At 40.4% G+C, this 22,500-nt stretch overlaps 2 protein-coding genes across 2 annotated transcripts in view; one reads left to right on the plus strand and one right to left on the minus strand.

The window, feature by feature from the left end:
* Positions 1-4,739, minus strand: part of LOC115826587 (NACHT, LRR and PYD domains-containing protein 3-like) — a 9,174-nt gene extending 4,435 nt beyond the window's left edge. Inside the window, exons 1-4 of the mRNA XM_030790467.1 lie at positions 3,067-4,739; positions 2,782-2,955; positions 1,995-2,165; positions 1,134-1,304 (exon numbers count right to left, since the gene is read on the minus strand). Of these exons, the coding sequence (XP_030646327.1) occupies positions 1,134-1,304; positions 1,995-2,165; positions 2,782-2,955; positions 3,067-4,739 (2,189 nt within the window). The remainder of the gene's footprint in view (positions 1-1,133; positions 1,305-1,994; positions 2,166-2,781; positions 2,956-3,066) is intronic.
* A 13,873-nt stretch (positions 4,740-18,612) lies between these two features.
* LOC115826588 (NACHT, LRR and PYD domains-containing protein 3-like) lies at positions 18,613-22,348 on the plus strand (the record flags this gene model as incomplete). Its single annotated transcript, XM_030790468.1, has 5 exons — positions 18,613-18,634; positions 19,180-20,929; positions 21,305-21,478; positions 21,658-21,831; positions 22,120-22,348. Coding segments are annotated over 5 exons (2,349 nt in total), but the record flags the coding sequence as incomplete, so codon positions are not given.
* Between the last annotated feature and the right edge of the window lie 152 nt (positions 22,349-22,500).

Raw genomic sequence — 22,500 nt, forward strand, 5'->3', positions numbered from 1 at the left:
TCTATGTTTGTCAAAGAATTCCAGGGGCGCAATGTGAAGGAGTAAATTGACGCTCAGTCTTTTTAGCGATGTATGCTTATGAGGTATTAGGAATCTGACTGATGCACTGATTGTAAGTCGCTTTGGCTAAAAGCGTTTGCCAAATGCTAAATTGTAAATTGTACAGACACACACACACACAAGTTTTGTACTCATATCCTAGTGGGGACTCCCCATTGAATCCCATTATCCTGTAATTAAAGAATACTAACCTATCCCTGACCCTAACCCTAACCTTAACCTTAACCTTAACCTTAACCTTAACCTTAACCAAAGACATGTTTTGACACCTTTTGTTTTATCAGTAACAACAATATAGTTTAGAAAAACGTTGTTCTCGTAATGGGGATGAGCATTTTGGTCCCCAACAGGCACTTTGTCAGATCATGTTATTTTACTAGGGACTTACCGGTCCCCAGAAAGACATGGTGCGCGCACACACACACACACACACACACACACACACACACACACACACACACACACACACACACACACACACACGCACGCACATGCTAGGCAATGCACATTTGAGGGAATTTTGAAATGGCATTTTGCCTACACAGCTTTGCTTGGCAAAGAGCTGAAATGCTCTGCTACTGGGTGATCTCTCATCTTTAGGAACAGACATGCAGATCCTGATACTTTGCTAAATAAACTGCTAAACTGTTACTAACACTGTAGCACTTGTTTGTCTATTAAAACCTGTGAAAACATTTAAAGAATTCATTGCCCCAAAATAGCTTTTGTACAGAGAAAAAAAAAGCAATATGGACTATGGCAAAACTAAGCAAACTATGAATTAGCTTCTATTCTAATGTTATGCTGCACTGAAAGACACAGTAGAGGGAGTTACATGATCAATAAGTTCCCAAAATCTGAATTTTCTGGTTGTTTACAGTGAGGACTGTGAAGCCCAAAGGCTTCATTGAAGAACTGAGCCTCAGATGTTATTCATGAAATCATTGTGGGAAGGGCATATTAAAAATATTAACTCAATTACACTCAAATCGAAATATTTGCTTGCACTCCCATTCTGTCATATATCCTCACAGCACGTATCATGTGAGATACGCAGGGATATATACTCTTACCCCAGTGTCTCCATTTTTGATTGAGGATCCTCCAGTCCAACAGAAAGCAGCTTCACGCCTGTGTCCTGTAGATTATTCTCACTCAGGGTGAGCTCCATAAGACTGTAGTTTGGGATGAGAACGGAGACCAGTGTTGCACAACTTTTCCCTGTGAGTTTACAACCATTCAGTCTGGAAGAAAAATATTGATACAAGTTTACAAGTTTAAGTTTATTAAAAGCCCAATGTCACTGTTTACAGTCTCAAAGGGCTTTACATGCCCACAGGATTACAACAACCAGAGCAGGGTGGCACCCCCTTACTTGATCCTCATAGCGGGCAAGAAAAACCTCCTCGAAAAAACCCAGACGCTAGGGAAAAATAGGAGAAGTCTTGAGAAGGACCACAGAGAGAGGAGACCCCTTCTAGGCCAGCCAGGCGTGCAGTAGGTGCCAACCCAGTGGGCAAATTACAAACAACACAGTGATAATGAACATGAAAACACAACTAGTAGACAGTATGAAGAATGACAGAACAGCATGGGGCTCAGGGTGGACAACACAGCCACAGCAGCACAGGAAGCCACGAAGCCGCAGCAGCCGTCAGGTCGACGATAAAAATGTTAATAGGAGAAGGAGAATTTTAAATGTTAATAGGAGGACTTTAAAATCAGCCCTCTTTTTATTCTGTCATGGGACTGGGACGGGACAGGAGTGGTTTTGTGGGGGTGGGATGGACAGGAGTGAAAATCCACTCCTTTGTCACCCTCTAACATACAATAGAGACAAATACAAAAAAAGACAGAAGCAAACAGCAACTCACAAACCCACTCTATGCATGCCTTGGAAGTAGCATTTGTGACTCTCAAAGACATGATCTTACCCCAGTTTCTCCAGTTTACAAAGTGGATTCTCCAGTCCAGTTGAGAGCAACTTCACCCCTGAATCCTGCAGATTGTTATAACTCAGGTCCATCAGTCTCAGATGGGAGTTTGAACTGAGAACTGAGGCCAGAGTTGAACAACTCTTTTCTGTGAGATTACAAGTTCTGAGCCTTTGAGAAAAATAATGACACATCTCAATTTTCTACTAAATCCACACACTCTTACACATAGCCAAACACATGCATATAGTGTACTCTCCATAAAAACTCAGTATGAAAGATATCCATATTATGATATACACTGACATAAAATATATATCTGTGACAATTACAGGCATGTAATTGCTTTAGTATCAGTACACACGGGGGGAGAGGGGGGGTCAGTGAAACAAAGTTGTAAAACCTACTTGAGAAATGTATCACCCATGGAATATTTGTTACTGTAAAATATTCAGTTCAGAATGCTAACAGTACAGAACCGGTAGCTGGCAAGTAATGAAAAGCTTGTGCAGGGCAAAGATATAATTTTGAAAAGATTCTTTGGGGCATGAACTTTGAAAAGCTAGCTTTTAATAGGGCTCACTGAATTTCACATAGGCCTCGTAACTCGTAATGTTGGACACAAAATGGAGTTCATATGTATACATACCCACCCATGTTAACGCCCCCCCCCCCCCCCCCACACACACACATACTTATACATGTACACACCCATAACACACGAAGACACTTCTGACTTTCACACTCTTTTAGACACACAACATGTAGCATGTTGTAGTGATCTTACCAAAGTATTGACACTTTACAATGTGGATTCATCAGTCCAGCAGAGAGCAGTGTCACACCAGAATCCTGCAAGTTATTGTTACTCAGTTGCAGCTCACTCAGACAAGAGAAGTTTGAACTGAGAACTGAGGCCAGTGCTTCGCAACTTTTCTCTGTCAGCTTAGAGTCACTCAGCCTGGGAGAGAAATAATAATATATTTAGTATTCCAGTTAAACCTCTGTAGCCGACACGATACTTCTCTCTAAAAAGCTGGTGATTAAATGCTTCGGTGATAACACAACTCACTCAGCTTTTCTGGATGACTTGACCACTGCTAGCATCTTCAGAAGACACTCCTCTGAACCATATTTCTTCAAGGTAAATACGTTCAGTGTCTCTTTTGTGGTCAGTAGCACAAAAACCAGAGCTGACCACTGAGCAGAGGAGAGACTCACCCTGGAGAGATGGTTACAGTCACCGCTTACATATTTCTGTACTTCTTCCACTAGAGAATGATCATTTAGTTCATTCAAACAGTGGAAAAGATTGATGGATTGCTCCAGAGAGCGATTCTTCCTGATCTTCTCCTTGATGTATTTGACTAGTTCCTCTTTGCTCTGTGAGCTGCTTTCTGTTTGCATCAGTAAACCTTGTAACAGACTTTGATTGGACTCCAGTGAGAGACCCAGAAGGAACTGGAGGAAAAGGTCCAGGTGTCCATTCTTATTCTTTAAGGTCTTGTCCACTGCACTCCTCAGTAAGTCTGACATTGTCTCAGTGTTGAAGAGACTGGAAAGTTGATCTGTTTCATCTTTGTTAATGAAGGACAGCAACACAAACAAAGCAGCAAGAAACTCCTGAACACTCAGATGAATAAAGGAGTACACCTTGCCCTGGTACAACCCAAACTCCTCTCTAAAGATCTGGGTAGACACTCCTGAGAACAATGATCCCTCTCTGACATCAATACCATGCTCCCTCAGGTCTTCCTCACTGAAGATCAGGTTGCCTTTTTCCAGCTGCTGAAAAGCCAGTTTTCCCAGTGACAGAATGTTCTCTTTATTCCAGTGTGGCCCCCCCTCATGTTCGTCACACTTCGGATTTCTCTGTTTGGTCTGAAAGATCAGGAAGTGTGTGTACGTTTCAGTCAGAGTATTTGGGATCTCACCAGTCTCTGGTTCGCTTAACATTCTCTCTAAAACAGTGGCTGAAATCCAACAGAAGACTGGTATGTGGGACATGATACATAGGCTCTTTGATGATTTGATGTGTGTGATGATCCTACTGGCCAGAGTCTGGTCACTAATTTTCTTCCTGAAGTACTCCTCTTTCTGAGGGTCACTGAAGCCTTGTATCTCTGTCAGGCGGTCAACACATTCAGGGGGGATGATGCTGGCTGCTGCTGGTCTGGAGGTTATCCAGATGAGGGCCGAGGGAAGCAGATTGCCTTTGATGAGGTTTGTCAGCAGAACATCCAATGAGGTTGGTTTTGTTATATCACAGAAGACCTTATTGTTCTCGAAATCCAGAGGAAGTCGACACTCATCCAGACCATCAAAGATGAACATGACTTTGTAAGAGAAATAGTCAGTGACTCTTAGTATTTTTGTATCTGGGAAAAACTGACTAAGTAGATCCATCAGACTGAGTTTTATCTCCTGTTTCAAGTTCAGATCCCGAAAGGGAAGTGGAAATATGAAGTGGATATCCTGATTGTCCTTTCCTTTAGCCCAGTCCACAATGAACTTATGCACGGAGACCGTTTTTCCAATACCAGCTGTTCCCCTTGTCAGCACAGTTCTAATGGGTTTGTCCTGCATGCAAACGCGTTTAAAGACATCATAGTATTGTATTCGCACCTCTGTTGTGGCTGGTGTCCTGGATACTCTCTGAATATGTCTGAAATCATGTTCCTTAGTGACCTCTGCACTGTCCCCCTTTATGATGTGAAATTCTGTGTTGATCTCATTAAGCAGCATTGTACTTCTTTGGTTCTCTTTGGTTTCAGAGAAAAAAGGCTGAAACTTTTTCTCCAGATCAATTCTGAGATAATGTTGAATATACGTGATGATCTGAAAGAGTTAAGGTAAAACGAGGGTGAAACACTCAGGTGAAGCCTTTGTATAAAACAGGTGATTTACATCAACAAAAACAGACTGATTTGTTTACCATTTAAATGTCACACATTTATCAGTAAAGCATGTATGGTTTGATTGATTGATCTTTGGGTATTGATCTTTGCAAAGAAATTCATTGTGGGATATAATTGCAGTCTTGACCTGCAACATACAACATGTCCCTGAGATTTCAGGCAGCGTTTAAATGACTCAGCCACTTTGGTTTCTCACTTATTGTGGAGTAATGGACTGGAAAATTCAGATTAAACTGATCCCAACGCACACATGTTCTGATTGCATGGATGAGATTTTGGATTTGTCTGTGGGGTGAATCAGATTGACAGATTTAAGGCCACTCCATGAGAATTTCATGTATTTAGCCAATACTCACATCAAAATGTGAGAGTATATGTTCAAGAGCTACAGGCTGCTGGAATGATGAAAGAATGTAGTGGTCCAGAAGTAAAATGTAAATGTTTACATGTGTGTTGACTCCACAACATATTCTCAACAACAGGACCATCCCAGACTAGTACAACATATTGCACATTGACGATGCCCTCAACAGCAGGTGATTGTTATTAGTCAACCAAGTTGTTGTTTTGTATGGGACAAGAGTGGCTGGTTCTAAGATGGAGAAAGGCCAGTGTTGGCTCTTTCACATTAGACTAGTAAGACAGATCACCCACAAGTATGACAGAATGTAGACAGAAGGCCCTCAAGAGAGCCAGCAAAATTGTACAGTGCAAGTACTATTACTGTCGTATGAAATAATTCAGTTGGGGACGGTGTATGACTTTATACCCTTCCTGTAGACAGTTCGCTATCCAGGACAGATCAAGCAATTACACCACTAATGGAAGGTTTTGAATTTCATGAAAATTCCTGTACAGATGAATATGACCAGGCTTCATCACAAAAAACGTGCTTTTTTACACAAAAGAAATTATACAAGAGGGTATGAATCATAGTGACAATACTGGTGTGTTGAAAGACCCTGACTTGCCTAAAGAGTGAAAAAAAACCTGGATATTACTACAGGCAGTGAAATAGATCTTGTGGGAGAATCTGTAAAATGAAAGTGAAAGCAGTCACCAGACTAACATATGATGAACCAGGGCAGGCCAGTGATCAGTCCTTTGTTACTGTACTCAGAGGTGTAATTGTTCCAGTGTGGAAAAGTTCTCTAGATGGCACAAAACAAAAAGCTTAAACTTCAAACAACTTTGCTTGAGAGGCCAGAAGTTTGTTGGGGACATTTAAGTATTTAGAAGGGGGTTGGTGTAGCCTGGCAAAAATTTTAATTTACTCTTTAAACCTAGCCACTCTAATGTTTCCTACTTATACAGCTGATAAAGTTAGGCATAAGATAACAATCATGTAATTGGCAAGAGATAACCAGCACTTACTCACCTGAATCCAAATGGCTGAAGAATGATTGTCCTGCAATATGTGTGGAACAGAGAGTGGATAAACCTGTTAAAGATGAAGAGAGTTCAGTTTTTTCCATGTAATTAAGACATTTCCAGATGTCAGTATGTGAAACCAAATATGTATTTGTGTAGTCTGGAATAGGTTGTGTAGTCTGTAATACAAACCATATTATTTTATAATTATGAACGTGGTAAGGAATTTCGACCTAATGTTCCAACAATAACATTCAGTTTATGCCAGCTTTACTTCAACAATGGCTCTGCTGTAAATCGTTCCTGTTTATTTAGCAAGTCATCCTACTTGCCATATCTTTGACAAGCTGGACTTGACAAACAGAGGTTTACTGAAAAACATTTGAACAGGAAAAGCAGAAGGGCATACTATATAGTGTTCTGAATTAATAGGGATACTCTAAGTTATTGTACAGCACTGCATTACACAGTTCCCCTACACTGAGGCTGCCAGTTTAAATTTCACTGTTACACCACCTTCTGGGTCAGGTGTCACATAGAACACAAATGGAAATGTTACTTCCGGGGGGGGGGGGGGGGGGGGGAGGGGGGGGTCAAACAGGGTACCTCACTTGCTATTGCATTCCAGTAACACAGCAACGAGGAAATTGGATTAGCTTTAAAGGGTGGCAACCCAGTGGGCAAATTACAAACAACACAGCGATAATGAAAATGAATACACTACAAGTAGACGATATAAAGAATGATAAGACAGGATGGGGCTCAGTCGGGGTGGACGACACAGCCACAGCAGCGCAGGAAGCCACGAAGCCGCAGCAGCCGTCAGGTCGACGATAAAGAGAGAGACGACAGGGAGGGAGGGGGGAAGGGGGGGGGCACACAAATGAAATAAGGAAGATGAAAACAAGTGGTAGCTGCCATCAGCAATGGCTTATAGTTGTGGTGACAGAGTGTCTCAGAGTTTACACATCACTTTTTATTTATGTGAAAACAAAGTCCACCTCCACAAGTCTTATTGGACACTGAGACCTCTCTGCCTGTGCAGAAAGAGCCCATTTAGCTGAGCGTCCATGTTAGGATTCATATTTCCATTAAAATATTAAACAACAATCCCTCAACACACGCTGGGGTCGTCAGTTGCAGTCTGAGATAGTCAAATTTGGTGTCCACAGAGCCAATGTCTGAGAGGAGAATGGAGTTAGTCTTCAGCCTTGCATGCATTGTAGCCTGCTGTCCACACTTCCTTTTTCTTCTCACAACTCTTACTGTGCCACAGTATCATGGCCTGCTCCGTGCTGCATTCCCACATTACACAGTTTATGTGTTGATAGTTATCTGCTAGGATGTGCTTCAAAACCTAGATTCTAGCAAGGTCTGGCAGTCATAGGCATGTGCACTGGTGTTTCAGACGCACATGTCTGGTGAAGGATTTGAAGATTTCAAACACAAAACAACATTTAAACCTATTCTTGTTGGATGTTCTTATGCATCAGTGGGATGGCACTACAACTGTTACTATTATACTATCCCCAGTTCTCCATATGGAAGTAAAAGATGGTTTGGCTGAACATTTCATGTCTCTGCGGAAGCGTTCACATTAAATCTGATCCATAATGAACCTCTGTTGTACAGCTGAGAGAAGGTGTACAACAGAACACACCTTTAATGATAATTTGGAATAAGGAGTATAGGAACAAACCTGGGGTGCATTCTGATGACTCTGAGTAGACTGATCATTGGAAATTTGTAATTTCTCCTGCTGAGGCCTGTAGGTAAGAGACAACATATAAAGAAAGAAACTCAAACAGCTGCTAATGGGGAACATCCTTCTTTTGTTCTGAAGCATTTTCCCCAGAAGGTTTTGAATGTGATACACAGAAATTCCCAGTAATATTTTAGGGAGATGGGAGATTCTGAAGCGTTGACTTAGAGATTGTTTTCTGCCACAATCAATAAAACAGCAATTTCTTTCTCCAAAATAAGGTGACTGAGAAGCCATTAATGTATGTCAGTAATATTTATAGTTCATGTTGTGACTACATGATGAATAATACACATACTCTTCTGCTAGCCACAATGGAAAACGTAAACTGAACAATGGAAAACGTAAACTGAACAATAATAAATTGGGACTAGGCGACAGTCCATTGCCCCAAGGCATGCTGGGAAGGTCCGCCCATCTCCCCCCCCCCCCAACACGCATCACAATATACCACTTTAATATGAGAATGTATGTCTGATCAACACCCATAATAATAATGAGGACAGCTGCTGATAGCATGCTGACAATGTTAAGGTAAACAGTACTGCCAAAGCATTAGCATATGAATCTAGTCATTTGATGTGAAATAATCTGATATGTTAATTTGATATAAAATAATTTATTGTGCCAAATGAAACTTTTTGACTATTAAGATATATTGATGGTGGATAAATGCTAGTGACTTATTAACCAATATCTGATGGGGCTGACAGGTATAAATGCTGGCTGATGGAGAAGACAAAGAAAGCTAAGTAACCAGTGAGATCAGAGACATAACAGTACACATAAATACAGGATCACTATTTGGCAAGCAACAGGTGACTGTTGCACTTTTTATCTAATGTGTTATAACAACTTATTAATCATTTACAACGTGTTCACAACCCAATTCATGCACTAATTATAAACCATTCACAAACCCTTTATAAGGGTAGTCTTATTGTAACGTGGTACCAAAAACCTGAATCTGATATTCAGTGTTTAAACAAATCAGGTGTGTTTGTACATGACCGGAGAAAAAGTATACATATCTTTCAGTCCTGAAGGAAGGAGATTGCTTTACCTGTCTATGCCCTTAAGCTATGGGAGTCATACCTACCTCAGATCAGTAGATCTGTTGCACATGACTAGAGAAAAAGCATACATATCTTGCAGTCCTGAAGGACAGGGATTGCTCATCTATGCCAAACCTTGGGAATCATACTTACCTCAGATCAGTAGATCTGCCTCCTTTGCTTATGTTGCCTGGAGTTGTCATTGTTCAGTCACTCTCAGATGACACTCTGCTGCGATCAGATTTTTTCTGATTTCTTCTGCTGAACTCTGTCAGACAAATGCACCTCCAGTCAATGTAAGTGGAAACGGAGTTTCCATATGCATCGAATCAGAATGCATTCATTTGTGAAATGAAAATAAATAACCAAACAGAAGAAAAAATGGTAAAAAAGAATTGGTTTGGCAAGAGTAAAACTGATCCAAGATCAATAGTGTAAGTCAGATGTAACAGTAAATGATTTGGGAATGGAGTGAGAGTCTAATTTGACCAAGATTAACTGCTTTTATGTCTTTACAAATAACACAGAGGCTAGGACATCTAGACTGACCTCACAGGTGTTTTGCTCTTCATTTTCATCAGACAACTAAATGAGCATATGTTCTTTTATCTAGTGTCTGCTGTAGTAAGACGGAACAGTATTTCTGGGAAGAATGCTCATTAACAAGTACACTGAAAGTTTGATAACATAGGGATGGCAAAGAAAAATGAGAGCAGAGGCCAAATTAAGTCTTGTGTGAATGCTTGTGTGAATGCTTGTGTGAATGCTTTCATCCAACATCTGGAATATGGCAGATGACATTGCTCTTGTACTCTAGCCATGTTCTTAACACAGTTATCCCCCCCCCCCCCCGCCAAAAAAATACTCTGCCATCTGCAAAATGAAAACGGTGTTCATTTCAGCCATGTAAATAGTGGAGGTGTTTGGGATTGCTGATGTGATATTTGGATGGATCCAAATGCATTAAAATGAAGCAGAAATATAACAGACGTCTTCATCCCTCAATAGCTCTCATTTCAGGGTTTCAGAGCATTGAGATTGTAAGGACCTTTATGTAAGAAAAAAAAAGGAACTGCACACACACACACACACACACATACACACACACACGCAAACACACACACACACACACACATACACACACACACACACACACACACACACACAGACACAGAGCCTACAGTAGTTTACCACTGAAGCGTCAAAGGCGAGGGCTAGAGTACATAAACGTGATATCTGATTATAACGTCGTTAAATCAATCGAATCTAGTTTGCTTAGGTGAAAATAAGAGAAGATGGTCAATATCTTAGTAGCAAGGAAGTGCGCATAGAGACATTTCTGGGTATAATTTGTCATACATCTGTTGAAATCATAAATATAACAATGGGGAAAAAATTTTGTCTGCCCTTATACTGATTTGTAAATTTGTTGTTGGCAAGTTGTAATACATAGGCTTTACAACTATGTATTACAACTTGCCAACAACAAATTTACAAATCAGTATAAGATTTCAGTGGGCGTGTTAGATTTATGTTTAAAATGTCACCACACACTTACCGGTACTTTACCGTTTCATCCACGGCCACATTCCATGAAAAGAAAACCTTTTCCCATTTGATCTCCCTATCCCTCAGTTTCTCAGACCTCAGTAATTTTGTGTTTCTTTTCTGAGGAACAGTGATAAACCCAACAAGTTGTATTCTTTTGCAGCGGCTGGCAATTTTCTCTAGTAATAATATGGATCCTGTGGAAATCACTTTTACTTTCACTCTGGTGCCAACCAGTTTACTCAGATCAGGCAGTAACCTGACACTGGAGGTGGGGTTTAGTAGCTGGTGTCATTGTTTGATGGTTCTACAGGTGATGTGATTTGGTCACAATCAACATCAAAACAAACTTTAAAAAAATGTCTCAGTATGCTAAAAATGCTCCTGAAATAACCTTAGTATGATTAATTTATTGCTTAATTGTGATCGTTGATTGGTTGTTCAGACGCGAGTTAAGTTTAGGTTCTGTCTTTCAGTCAGTGCTCTGCATTGTGGGCATGTGTGTTATTTAATGCTGCAAGATGCGGCTTTCCCTAGCTATATCTCTAATGATTTAAACTACTTAGTTTACCTTTTATTAGTGAATACAATTACAGTACAGTGCTTCTCAAGATATAACACACTCATATCACTTATGCTGTTTATTCATGGGCAGGAACTGCACTAGTAATGTCTGTGTGTTGATGGGTGTTCGTTGTTACTATTCATAGACCACAGACCAGATCAGGGTGAACATGTGGATGCTTTGTCAAAGCTCTTAAATCTCCAACCAGAGTCCCGTGTCCTTCCGAGCACTACACAAACCACTATTTGAAGACACGCCTGCTGCCTGGCATATGGACCATTTTCTCCACTTCCTCCTTCGGTCTCTTACTGGAGTCCAGTCAGTCTTTCTCAGAAGAGCTACTGACACAGCAGAGGTTCAGCTCACAGCTCAAAGAGGAAATCAAATCAAATAGATCAAGGAGAAGATCCAAGACAATCTATTTTCAGAGACATCCTTCAGTCTGTTTCACTGCCTGAATGAGCTCAGTGACCACTCTCTTGTTGAGAAAGTGAGGAGCTATGTGTGGCAATACTTTCTCTTGCTCAGTGAGGTCAGCCCTGGTCAGTCTATCCTCATACCCCTTCTGTAACAGACATGGGTGGGGTTTCGATGAATGAGGTGGGGCAGAATGGCCCCTCGCTTGTTGGGAAGAAGAGAAAAGACTCATGAGACAGATTTAAAGCCCCTTGCTCTCTTACTGTCCTGTTTCCTTTAAACTGCAGTCAAGAGAAATAAGGAACAAAACAACAAATTCCCTGAACTGGCTTCAGACAAGATTTATTCACGTTTCAAACATGCACAACAACAGTTGGTCAGCGGTACTGATTCCAGGGCAGATTGCTCACTCACTTCCTTGTTTTGAGTACTACAGTTAAAATTGCACTACTGGTCTGTATATATAGACAAACTTTGATCAAAATCTCAGACAGTGCTACAACCACCTTCCTGACCCATATATATATGTGTATATATATATATATATATATATATATGAGAGAGAGAGAGAAGTGGAGAGGGGGAAACAGAGAGACACACTGCTGTAAATGATATGGTTTGGCATGTATTCTGCTGTCCAAATAAACGTCTCCTCCAAGAACCTGTTGTGGAGAAGCAGGCTCCTACATTCTTCCTGTACATTTGTTTTGGCAGCGACACGTGCGTCTTTAACACTTTCACAAACACACCCGTAACAGCACAAAACAGTACTGAACATTCTGTGACCAACATTGTTTTTAAACACGAATGTGCATCAGACATTTCAAATTCAGTGTCTTATCTTCACATCTCAGGTGAATTATTACTAAAAATCTACTCAGCTACTGTTTTAACATATCTGAATATTAAGCAAAAAAACAGAGTTTAGATTAAAATTGAATGACAGATGAGGAACATTCACAGAGAGACTCATTTACTAAAGACTCATTTACTCATTTACTAAAGACTCATTAACTAAAGACTCATTTACTAAAGACTCATTTACTAAAGACTCATTTATTAAAGACTCATTTACTAAAGACTCATTTACTAAAGACTCATTTACTGAAGACTCATTTACTAAAGACTCTTTTACTAAAGACTCATTTACTAAAGACTCATTTACTAAAGACTTCTTTGTTTAAATATTATGTACATCCAGCATATAGCTGTTTCTGCTCCTGTAAATAATTTAAATTTCTCTCTCGGTTTAAATCACTGTATAAAATATATGACGAAACAGAGCCTTGAATTTCAACATGCTGATTCACAGCAGGGCGGCACGGTGGCGCTGTCACCTCACAGCAAGAGGGTCTTGGCTTTGATTCCCCATCGGGTGGCCAGGGTCCTTTCTGTGTGGAGTTTGCATGTTCTTCCCGTGTCTGCGTGGGTTTCCTCCCACAGTCCAAAGACATGCAGATTTGCGAATTGGAGACACTAAATTGCCCCTATGTATGATTGTGTGTGTGAGTGTGTTTGTCTGTGTGTCTGCCCGGTGATGGACTGGTGACCTATCCAGGGTGTTTCCCTGCCTTTCACCCTATGAGCGCTGGGATAGGCCCCGCGACCCTAATCAGGATAAGCGGCTTAGATAATGAGTGAGTGATTCACAGCAAGTAAGAATCACAACTACATTTTTTTTTTTTCATAATTTCTACAATTCCAAATGTTCATAAAGAGTCTGTTTCTCTTTGGTATGCTATCAAGCAGATTTGGAATGAAACAACTCCTCACATGCACTACTCGAGTTTCACAAATAAAAATGAGAAATGATTCTAAAGTTCTAAAATTACATTTGCTGCAAAAACGCGTCTCTTTCTTAGAATTCCATGTCATGAAGATGCCCGCTAAAACACTTCCACTGCAGTGTAAACAGACCTCTGATGCATGAGGTTGTTCTGTCTGAGGAATATTCCCACAGTTCGAGCCAATTTGAGGTCTTTTTGCCCTGGCAGAACACTGTGTTTATGTAGGCAGGCTCTGGATATGGGTGTACCTGTGAGACTGTGTGTCAGAGGTGATGTGACAGACAGAGCAGAAAGAATTCTCACACTCCTCTACTGACTGTCCATGTCTGTGCTTTGGTTATTTTAACTCCAGTCCCCAGGCACTACTTCCCGTCTAATGAACCGAAATGTTCCACTCTGTTGTGTGTGTGTGTGCGTGTGTGTGTGTGTGTGGTCATTGACTCCTGAAGAGGTCACAGGCTATTTGGATGTGTTTACGTATTGATGGTGGGCTGTCCACACACAGACTGTGCCTACCTGGTCCAAAGTCCCTGAGGAGGATGGCTAAAAACTTTAAGTCAAGATAAGTCAAAAACTTTATTTGGCTTATTGAAGTCTTACTCTTAGACTCCCATTTAAAGAGTTTTATCTGTCAAACAGCCTTGCGAATTCTTTCTGCTACCTGTAATTTCATAAGTTCTGTAGTTCTATGTATTCTACTTGTCACCAAAACATCTGCTGAAATTCTGTGGCAGTAAGGGTTACCATGGAGACTGAATTTGTTGGCATATCAGTGTGAGAGTATGTGAGAGCTGCTTGTGGTGGAGAATGTCATGGTTCAGAGAGAGAGCTTGAGTTTCTCATGGAAAGTTCATATCCACTGTCACATTCTGCAACCCATAACCATCAACAGGAGAGCAGACCAATAAATCCACCAGAAAACACACACACACATACGCACACGCACATGTGCGTGCACACACACACACACACACACACACACACACACACATATGTACTCATACATGCACACACACACACACCTAGGGAAAGCGAGAAACCAGACCTCTTAATCTGCTTTCTCAGATGTGACTTGTTTTCTGCAACCATTTAGAGACTACTGTGTAATTCTTTATTGTAGATTAATTCTTAATCTTCAGTTCACAATGATTATTTGCTCATTATAATGTATGGTACATGACGAAAGTGTGAGAATGTATTGGGCTTTTTAATTATTAGACTTGATTATAACAATGTACCACAAAATGAGAGATGAAGTGGCAAAGTCACGTGATCGGGGTCCAAAATTATCACCCGCCACTTGCCAAATGCAAGTAAAAATCTACGTTGGCGAATAAAATAAATAAGGTCAGTCACCTTTGGCGAGTTGCTGAGATAAGCCTACTTTACTACAAACGTTCATCACTGCAACACGTAAGCTGATTGACTATGTTTCGCAATTCTTTGATTGACCCTCGCTGTCCAACGTCGCTAGAGACGTTGAAATTTAAGTCGTAGTAGGAGGTTGTGTATGATATGCATCACTGCCAGCACGCAACCACAAGAGGTCCTGTCCACACTAACCCAGGTATATTTGAAAACGCATCATTATTTCTCTGTTCAGCCCTTCCGTCCACACTAAAAGAGCGTTTTCCACCACACGAATACGCGCTCGGGGTGCACAAATTTGAAAACGCCGGGCTCGCGTTGTAGTTTGAACTGGGAAAATGGAGCGCTGTAGAAACGATGACGTATGGTTTTCATGGCACTGGCGAGAGTTACTGCTTGAGACGTCAAAACAAACATGACGGGCGAAATGCAGTCAGTGCTGCTCTATAAAATTTGCTAAACACAAGGCGTTTCAGCGTTTTGGTGTGGACGCAGAACATTTGGGAAAAGGTACGATAACGATAGTGTGTACGGAGAAACGTTTTTACATTAAAAAAAACTGCATATGCATTTTCAGATCTACCTGTACACACGTGTTGTTTACAGAGAGTGTGAGAAGTAATATCAATTAACATTTTACAATAAAAGTCGAGTCTCCTTACAACAGCATTCAAAAATTTTATTATTATAGCTACCTTTAAAAAGATCAATCGATGGGTAATTAGTAATTACATTGTTTTTAATGACTTCGTATCCTGAGCAGCTCTATGGCTGTCACAACCTGCACCGCCATTTTGGACTTTTAGTTTGCTATGTCTTTGTGCTCTTGCTATGTCTGCCTCCGCCCCTCACCTGTTCCTGTTTGTCTAATTAGTAACCTTGTTTAGTTTCAACCAATCCTGTGTTGCCCTGTTAAGTTCTCCTTCTATTTAAGTCCTAGTGTTTGCCTTGTACTTTGTCTATCGTTGTTTGTGTTTTAGTGCACAGTGTTACGCTGCATCTTTTTGTTATCGGCTTTTGTTATTAGTTTTCACTTGTATTTTGGTCTTCATTTTAAGTAAAGTCTTCTGTTTGGTCACCTTCATCATCGTGTCTCTGCACTTGGGTCCTGCACCACACCGCCAGCGTGACAATGGCCAATTGGAAAATATTTTGGCCGTTTTTTTTTTCTTTTTTCCCCAGTTTACCGGCCATTGTCAGATAGACCAAAAAGTTAATTTTGGACCCTGCACGTGATCATTCACTTCTCGTATTCCACGCCCAAGATTTACCCACATAAATGTGGTCTTACATCTCGTAAATACCCACGCATACAAACACACACACACACACACACACACTGAGGAGAGTGAGAAATCTTTCTCTCTCTCCCTCCCTCTCGCTCGATCTTTTCCCTGTCTTACTTGTTGGATTCTAAAATTCAGGTTGGAGAAGAAGGTTGGTGAGTTGGCTGGCGAGATAGCTGCAGTAAAATGACTCATTCAGATTTTTTAAAATCAGGATATTTAAAAAGAAGAAGAAGAAGAAAAGCTCTCCTGTGTTAAAACACTTTCACTGAATTATAAACTTTACAAGTTTTATCAAAACACACAAAACAGCAGTGCTGGAGAGGTGCAGCAGTAAATTACTCTACACACCATCACCAGCATAACCAGTCTGAAACTCCCCTGTGACCGTTCACAAAGAAAACGGTCAGTCAGAGAGGGTAATCTTATCACTGCACTGCACTGCCCTCTAGTGTCAGCAGGCTGCCAGTACATGTGCAGACAAGTCAAGGGATCTGCTACAGCGTGAGTGTGTATGTGTGTGTGTGTGTGTGTGTGTGAGTGCGTGTGAGTGTGTAATCAGGCTGTTTGGGAAACCAAAGTGTGAACACTAACTCAAATTCTCTTACCAAATCACGTGACCAGTCACTTCTCGTATTCCACGCTCAAGACTTACCCACATAAGCGTGGTGTTACATCTCGTAAACACACACGTGCACACACACACACACACACACACACTCACACACAAGCATCATACCGGCTTGTGTCAGCGTGTAGAAGTGGAAGTGAAATACGTCAGTTCCATTTCAGAGAGAGGAAGTTAATATCTCTAACACACACACGACAAACCTGTGAAATCTCCAGGCTGCAGGAAGCCTTTTCCAATTACTCATTTGTCAAGGTGGCAAATTTCAAGTTTTGTTAGGAAAAAAAAATAGAAGGGAGGGGGGGTTAAGTGCTGATGTTAATCGACGTTGGTCTGTTGCCTGGTCTGATTTACACACGAGTTCTTAATACAGGAAATAGCTGATGGTAGAGTAACAAAAAGCTGTTTTGAAATGATAGTGTTTAAAGTTTGTGGATTCTCGGAGACATTTTAGTTGGAACTGTTTTGTTCACATCGCATTTCATTTTATGTATTGAAGTTAAATAGTCTGTAACCAGGTTGTGTTTTTAGAAGGGAAAAACAACAGATAGGTAATTGCTAGTCCCCCCATATTCACCTTCTTTCTTTCTTTTTAATGAGTGTTTTCTTCTTCATCATCACTCTCTCTCTTATCTCAGCAGGTCAGGAGTTGCTCCTAGATGCATGTTCTTTAGCCCTGTCGAATAATGGCTAATCCTGTTTGGGGAATGAATCCCTTTAAGGAATCTCACACTGACCATAAATTTAACAGGTAAGAGGAGCCTTGCTTCATTTCATAATACTGCTACAGAGGAAATAAAATCATAATTCATTATGAATAACTTTACACTTCTCCACTGTTCACAGTGGATATAAACAGACCACAGATATCTGCCGAAATAGAAAATAAAAAACAGTCAAGTAAAGGGGACAAGTACAGTATGCTGTATTTTGGTGTTTTCACACAGACGTGGTATTTCGGTTTATTAATAACTTAAGAAGAGACATTGGTAGAATTTGTGTCAGGTTAAGATGATATGCTTTGGCTTCCCCTTTATTTTATTAGATCTGAATTATCAACTTTGCCCCTTAAACTCATTTTAATCACTGAAGCATTTAAAATTAAGAAAAAAAATACTAGTTCTTAAAAATCCTAGGTCTTGTATTTGTTTGTTTGTTTGTTGTGTGTATGTATCATTCATGTGTGTGTGTGTGTGTGTGTGTGTGTGTGTGTGTGTATGTGTGTGCGTGTGTGTGTGTGTGTGTGTGTGTGTGTGTGTGTGTGGACATGACTTTTAGGGAAAAATCGAGGAGCTTACATTCACCTACTCCTAGTGTGTCCATGAAGAGTAGTTGTTCTATGGAACAGCCAATCTCCTTCAGAAAGGGAGACTGTTCTACTGATCTCAGGTCAGTGGCATAGATAGCATTTTTTTATATATATATATGTTCAGAAAAATAAAGTGGCATATTAAGACATTATAAAAATAATTCAATAAACATCCATCCAGTGTTGCACGTGGAGACAGTGTCTTTCTAGCGATACCAGGTTGGTGTGGTCACCTGTGACATTGGACAAGAAAGCTTTGTGTTTCCTCCGAACTTTCCTCACCCTCAGATACACGTGGCTTGTTGTCCAAGATGGTAATGACTTTGTTCTGATTTTTTTTGCAGAATTCAACATGAGAAATCAGAACCTATGCCGACCCAGTCTACTCAGTGTGATTCATCCAAGGTTTGTGTCCACACATTTCATCCAATGGTGATATTTTTATAGTTTAGTGCTTATAAAATATGCGTGCCATTAATCCATTTTAAAAGAAATTAAATATCTCTCTCTCAAATGCACTGCCCTCTCTAAAACCAATACAACCTCACAATTTGCAGTTTTGTATCAAATTCTATAAACGAGGTCTACCGACAAGGTGTAAACACTTCAGGTTAAAATTAGGCGCTGTATTGCTATCTGAGATTTTCATGTGCGTTTTGAACTGCTCTGAACAAGATGTTGTTAGTTGATACAGCATCCGCATTGACGGTAATTATCACACATATGTCACTACATATGTAGAAGAACTGTCATATCCTCCAAACTAAGCAGAGGGAGTCCAATCATGCAGAGACTCATCAGCAGAAATGCCATTGCCTCAGATGACAGATCAGAATGTTCTTACATTTCTTAGGTTTCTGTACAGTTATTCTTATATACAATTATAAAGGAAAACCTTTTTTTTTTAATGAAAGAAGCAAACTTTAACTAAATAGATCATTTTTATAAACTAGCAGTTAATAACTGGAATCTTGTAAGTGTTCACTGCTGTGTTCTTTACGATTTTATATCCTCATGAATTCAAAATCCAGGCAGTCATTACTTTGAGAGAATATTCTTCTAAATTAAACTCTAAATTAAAATGTCTCAAACATTCTAAAATTCTTTGAATTTTGTTCTTATTCTTTTCCTATTGAACAGATGAGACTGATCCTAACATGTCAACGTAATCTCAAATTTTACCTGAAGACACACTTTCAGCATTTATTTGAGGGAATAGCAAAGCAAGGAAATCCTACACTCCTTCGAGAAATCTACACAGAGCTCTTCATCACAGAAGGTGGAAGAGAAGAGATCAATAATGAACATGAGGTCAGACAGATCGAGACAGCATCCCATAGACCAGCACCACCAGAGACACCAATACAATGCAATGACATCCTTAAACCCTTACCTGGACAAGACAAACCCATCAGAACTGTGCTGACTCAGGGAGTCGCTGGCATTGGAAAAACAGTGTCTGTGCAGAAGTTCATTCTGGACTGGGCTGAAGGAAAAGCCAATCATGACATCCACTTCATATTTCCACTTCCTTTTTGGGAACTCAATTTGATGAAGGAGAAAAAACTCAGTTTAATGGATCTCCTTGAACGTTTTTTTCTTGAAATAGAAGAACTCAAAGACACTGACTATGAGAAACACAAAATCATGTTTATCTTTGATGGTTTGGATGAATGTCGACTTCCTCTGGATTTCCACAACAATGAGATCCTATGCAATATAACAGAACCAACCTCAGTGGATGTTCTGCTGACAAACCTCATCAAAGGGAATCTGCTTCCCTCTGCTCTCCTCTGGATAACCTCCAGACCAGCAGCAGCCAGTCAGATCCCTTCTGAGTGTGTTGACCAGGTGACAGAGGTACGGGGGTTTAATGACCCACAGAAGGAGGAGTACTTCAGGAAAAGAATCAGTGATCAGAACCTAGCGAATAGAATCATCTCACACATCAAGTCATCAAGGAGCCTCCACATCATGTGTCACATACCAGTCTTCTGTTGGATTTCAGCCACTGTTCTGGAGACAATGTTGGGGGGAGCAGAAAATGGAGAGATTCCAAAGACCTTAACTCAAATGTACACGCACTTCCTGATTATTCAGATAAATATTAAAAAGAACAAATATGAGGAGGGTATTGAAACAGACAATGAAATTATTTTTAAACTCGGGAAACTTGCCTTTCAACAGATAGAGAAAAGGAACCTGATCTTCTATGAGGAAGATCTGAGAAAGTGTGACATTAATGTTACAGAAGCAGCAGTCTACTCTGGAGTGTGCACCCAGATCTTTAGAGAGGAGTTTGGGTTGTACCAGGGGAAGGTGTATTCTTTTGTTCACCTGAGCATTCAGGAGTTTCTTGCTGCTTTATTTGTGATCCTGTGCTTCAGTGACAGAGATGATGCAGAACAACAAAAATACACTGAACTTTCAAGTGTCTTCAGCATGGAGACAATGTCAGACCTACTCAAGAGTGCAGTGGACAAGGCCTTACAGAGTGAGAACGGACACCTGGACCTTTTCCTCCGCTTCCTTCTGGGTCTCTCACTGGAGTCCAATCAGTCTCTCATAGAAGGGCCACTGACAACGAGAAGGTTCAGCTCTCAGAGCAAAGAGGAAACAGTCAAATACATCAAGGAGAAGATCAGAGAGAATCCATCTCCAGAGAAATCCATTAATCTGTTCCACTGCCTGAATGAGATCAATGACCACTCTCTTGTTGGGGAAGTGCAAACATACCTTGCGAGGAGTGGTGTTCTATGCCTCAATGGAGCGGTACTTTCTCCCACTCAGTGGTCAGCCCTGGTCTTTGTGTTGCTGACATCAGAAGAGAAGCTGGATGAATTTAAATTAACAAAGTATGAGCAATCTGAGTCATGCCTGCTGAGACTTCTGCCAGTGGTCATAGCATCCAGAAAAGCTGAGTGAGTATTATACCCAGTTCATGTGAGTTTCCTTTAGCTGACCGAATCTTTACGAGTCAGGAGCTTGGCAAGAGCATTTTTTTTTTTTTTTTTGCAGTCATTCTACGTAAAATGTTTATGAATTTTTTTCATGAAAAAAATACCACAAGCTTTAACAAAAGTGAAGAGAACTACTACACAGATTTAGATCTTCAAAACTGAATCTATCAGATTTCTTGTATTTTCTAATCCGTTCAGCATATTTGAATCTCATATTGAAACATAAAAATCATTTCTTGCATTTTATATACGTTTCATCAGGGCAGAGAATGTACTTATACACAGGTGATAACAGATGCAATAAATTTATAGCTATAAATATTTTTTTCTTCCTAGACTGAGTGGTTGTGATCTCACAGAAAGAAGCTGTGCAGCTCTGGCCTCAGTTCTCAGCTCAGTCTACTCCAGCCTGACAGAGCTCCACCTGAATAACAATGACCTGCAGGATTCAGGGGTGAAGCTGCTCTCTGTTGGGTTGAAAAATCCACACTGTAAACTGGGAGTGCTCAGGTAAGTTCTTCACCGATGTAAGATACCATGTGGCCAAAAGTGTGTGCGTGTGTGTGTATGTGGGTGTGTGTGTATGTGAAAGTGAGGGAGCATGTGTATGTGTGAGAGAGGAAAGTGGTATTATATGAGCTTGAGAGATCTGTGTGAAAACTTTAAATGTATCATTATGGTTGTCCCAGGATGAGGAGGTGTCGCCTCACAAAGGAAAGTTGTGAAACTCTGGCTTCAGTTCTAAGATCCAACTCCTCTGCCCTGAGAGAACTAGACCTGAGTTGCAATGACCTGCAGGATTCAGGAGTGAAACTGCTCTCTGCTGGCCTGGGGAATCCACATTGTAAACTGGAGATATTGAGGTCAGTGTCTCTCTGTGTGTGTATGTGCGTGTGTGTGTTCATGTTCTTTAGTGTGGGTATGCACTCATTAAAAAAACACGAAAACTCAGTATGTTTCTTTTTCCACAATGCAATTAAAGAACCTCGTATTATCTACAAACTTATATGTTCTGTGTATAAGTAATGTTCATATACTTTATGCTAAGTAGTCTCATGTTTATGTGAAGGATGAATATTTGATATTCTCTCTCTCTCTCTCTCTCTCTCTCTCTCTCTCTCTCTCTCTCTCTGCCCTGTCTTTCGCTGCAGTCTGTGGAATTGCAGTATAACAGAGGACGGTTGTGCTGCTTTGGCTTCAGCTTTAGGGTCAAACCCTTCACACCTGAGGGAGCTGAATCTCTATGTAAACAAACCAGAATACCCAGTGTCTCTTTTTTTCACCGCTTTACTTTATGAGAATAAACTGGGAGATTCAGGAGTGAATTTGCTCTCTACTCTACTGGAAGATCCACACTATAAATTGGAAAAACTGAAGTGAGTGTTCTTGACTTGTCAGGTATAAATTCTTATGTAAAAAGCCTAAATTATCAGCAGTATTCCTCGATATCAATACTTTTCATTTCAAAGTGACAAGTGTATACCTGATCATTCAATTTTCCTTTTTCAACAGCATAAACACTATGCACAGAG

The sequence above is a fragment of the Chanos chanos genome, chromosome 13 (assembly GCF_902362185.1).
Source record: "Chanos chanos chromosome 13, fChaCha1.1, whole genome shotgun sequence".
Classification (NCBI taxonomy): Eukaryota; Metazoa; Chordata; class Actinopteri; order Gonorynchiformes; family Chanidae; genus Chanos; species Chanos chanos.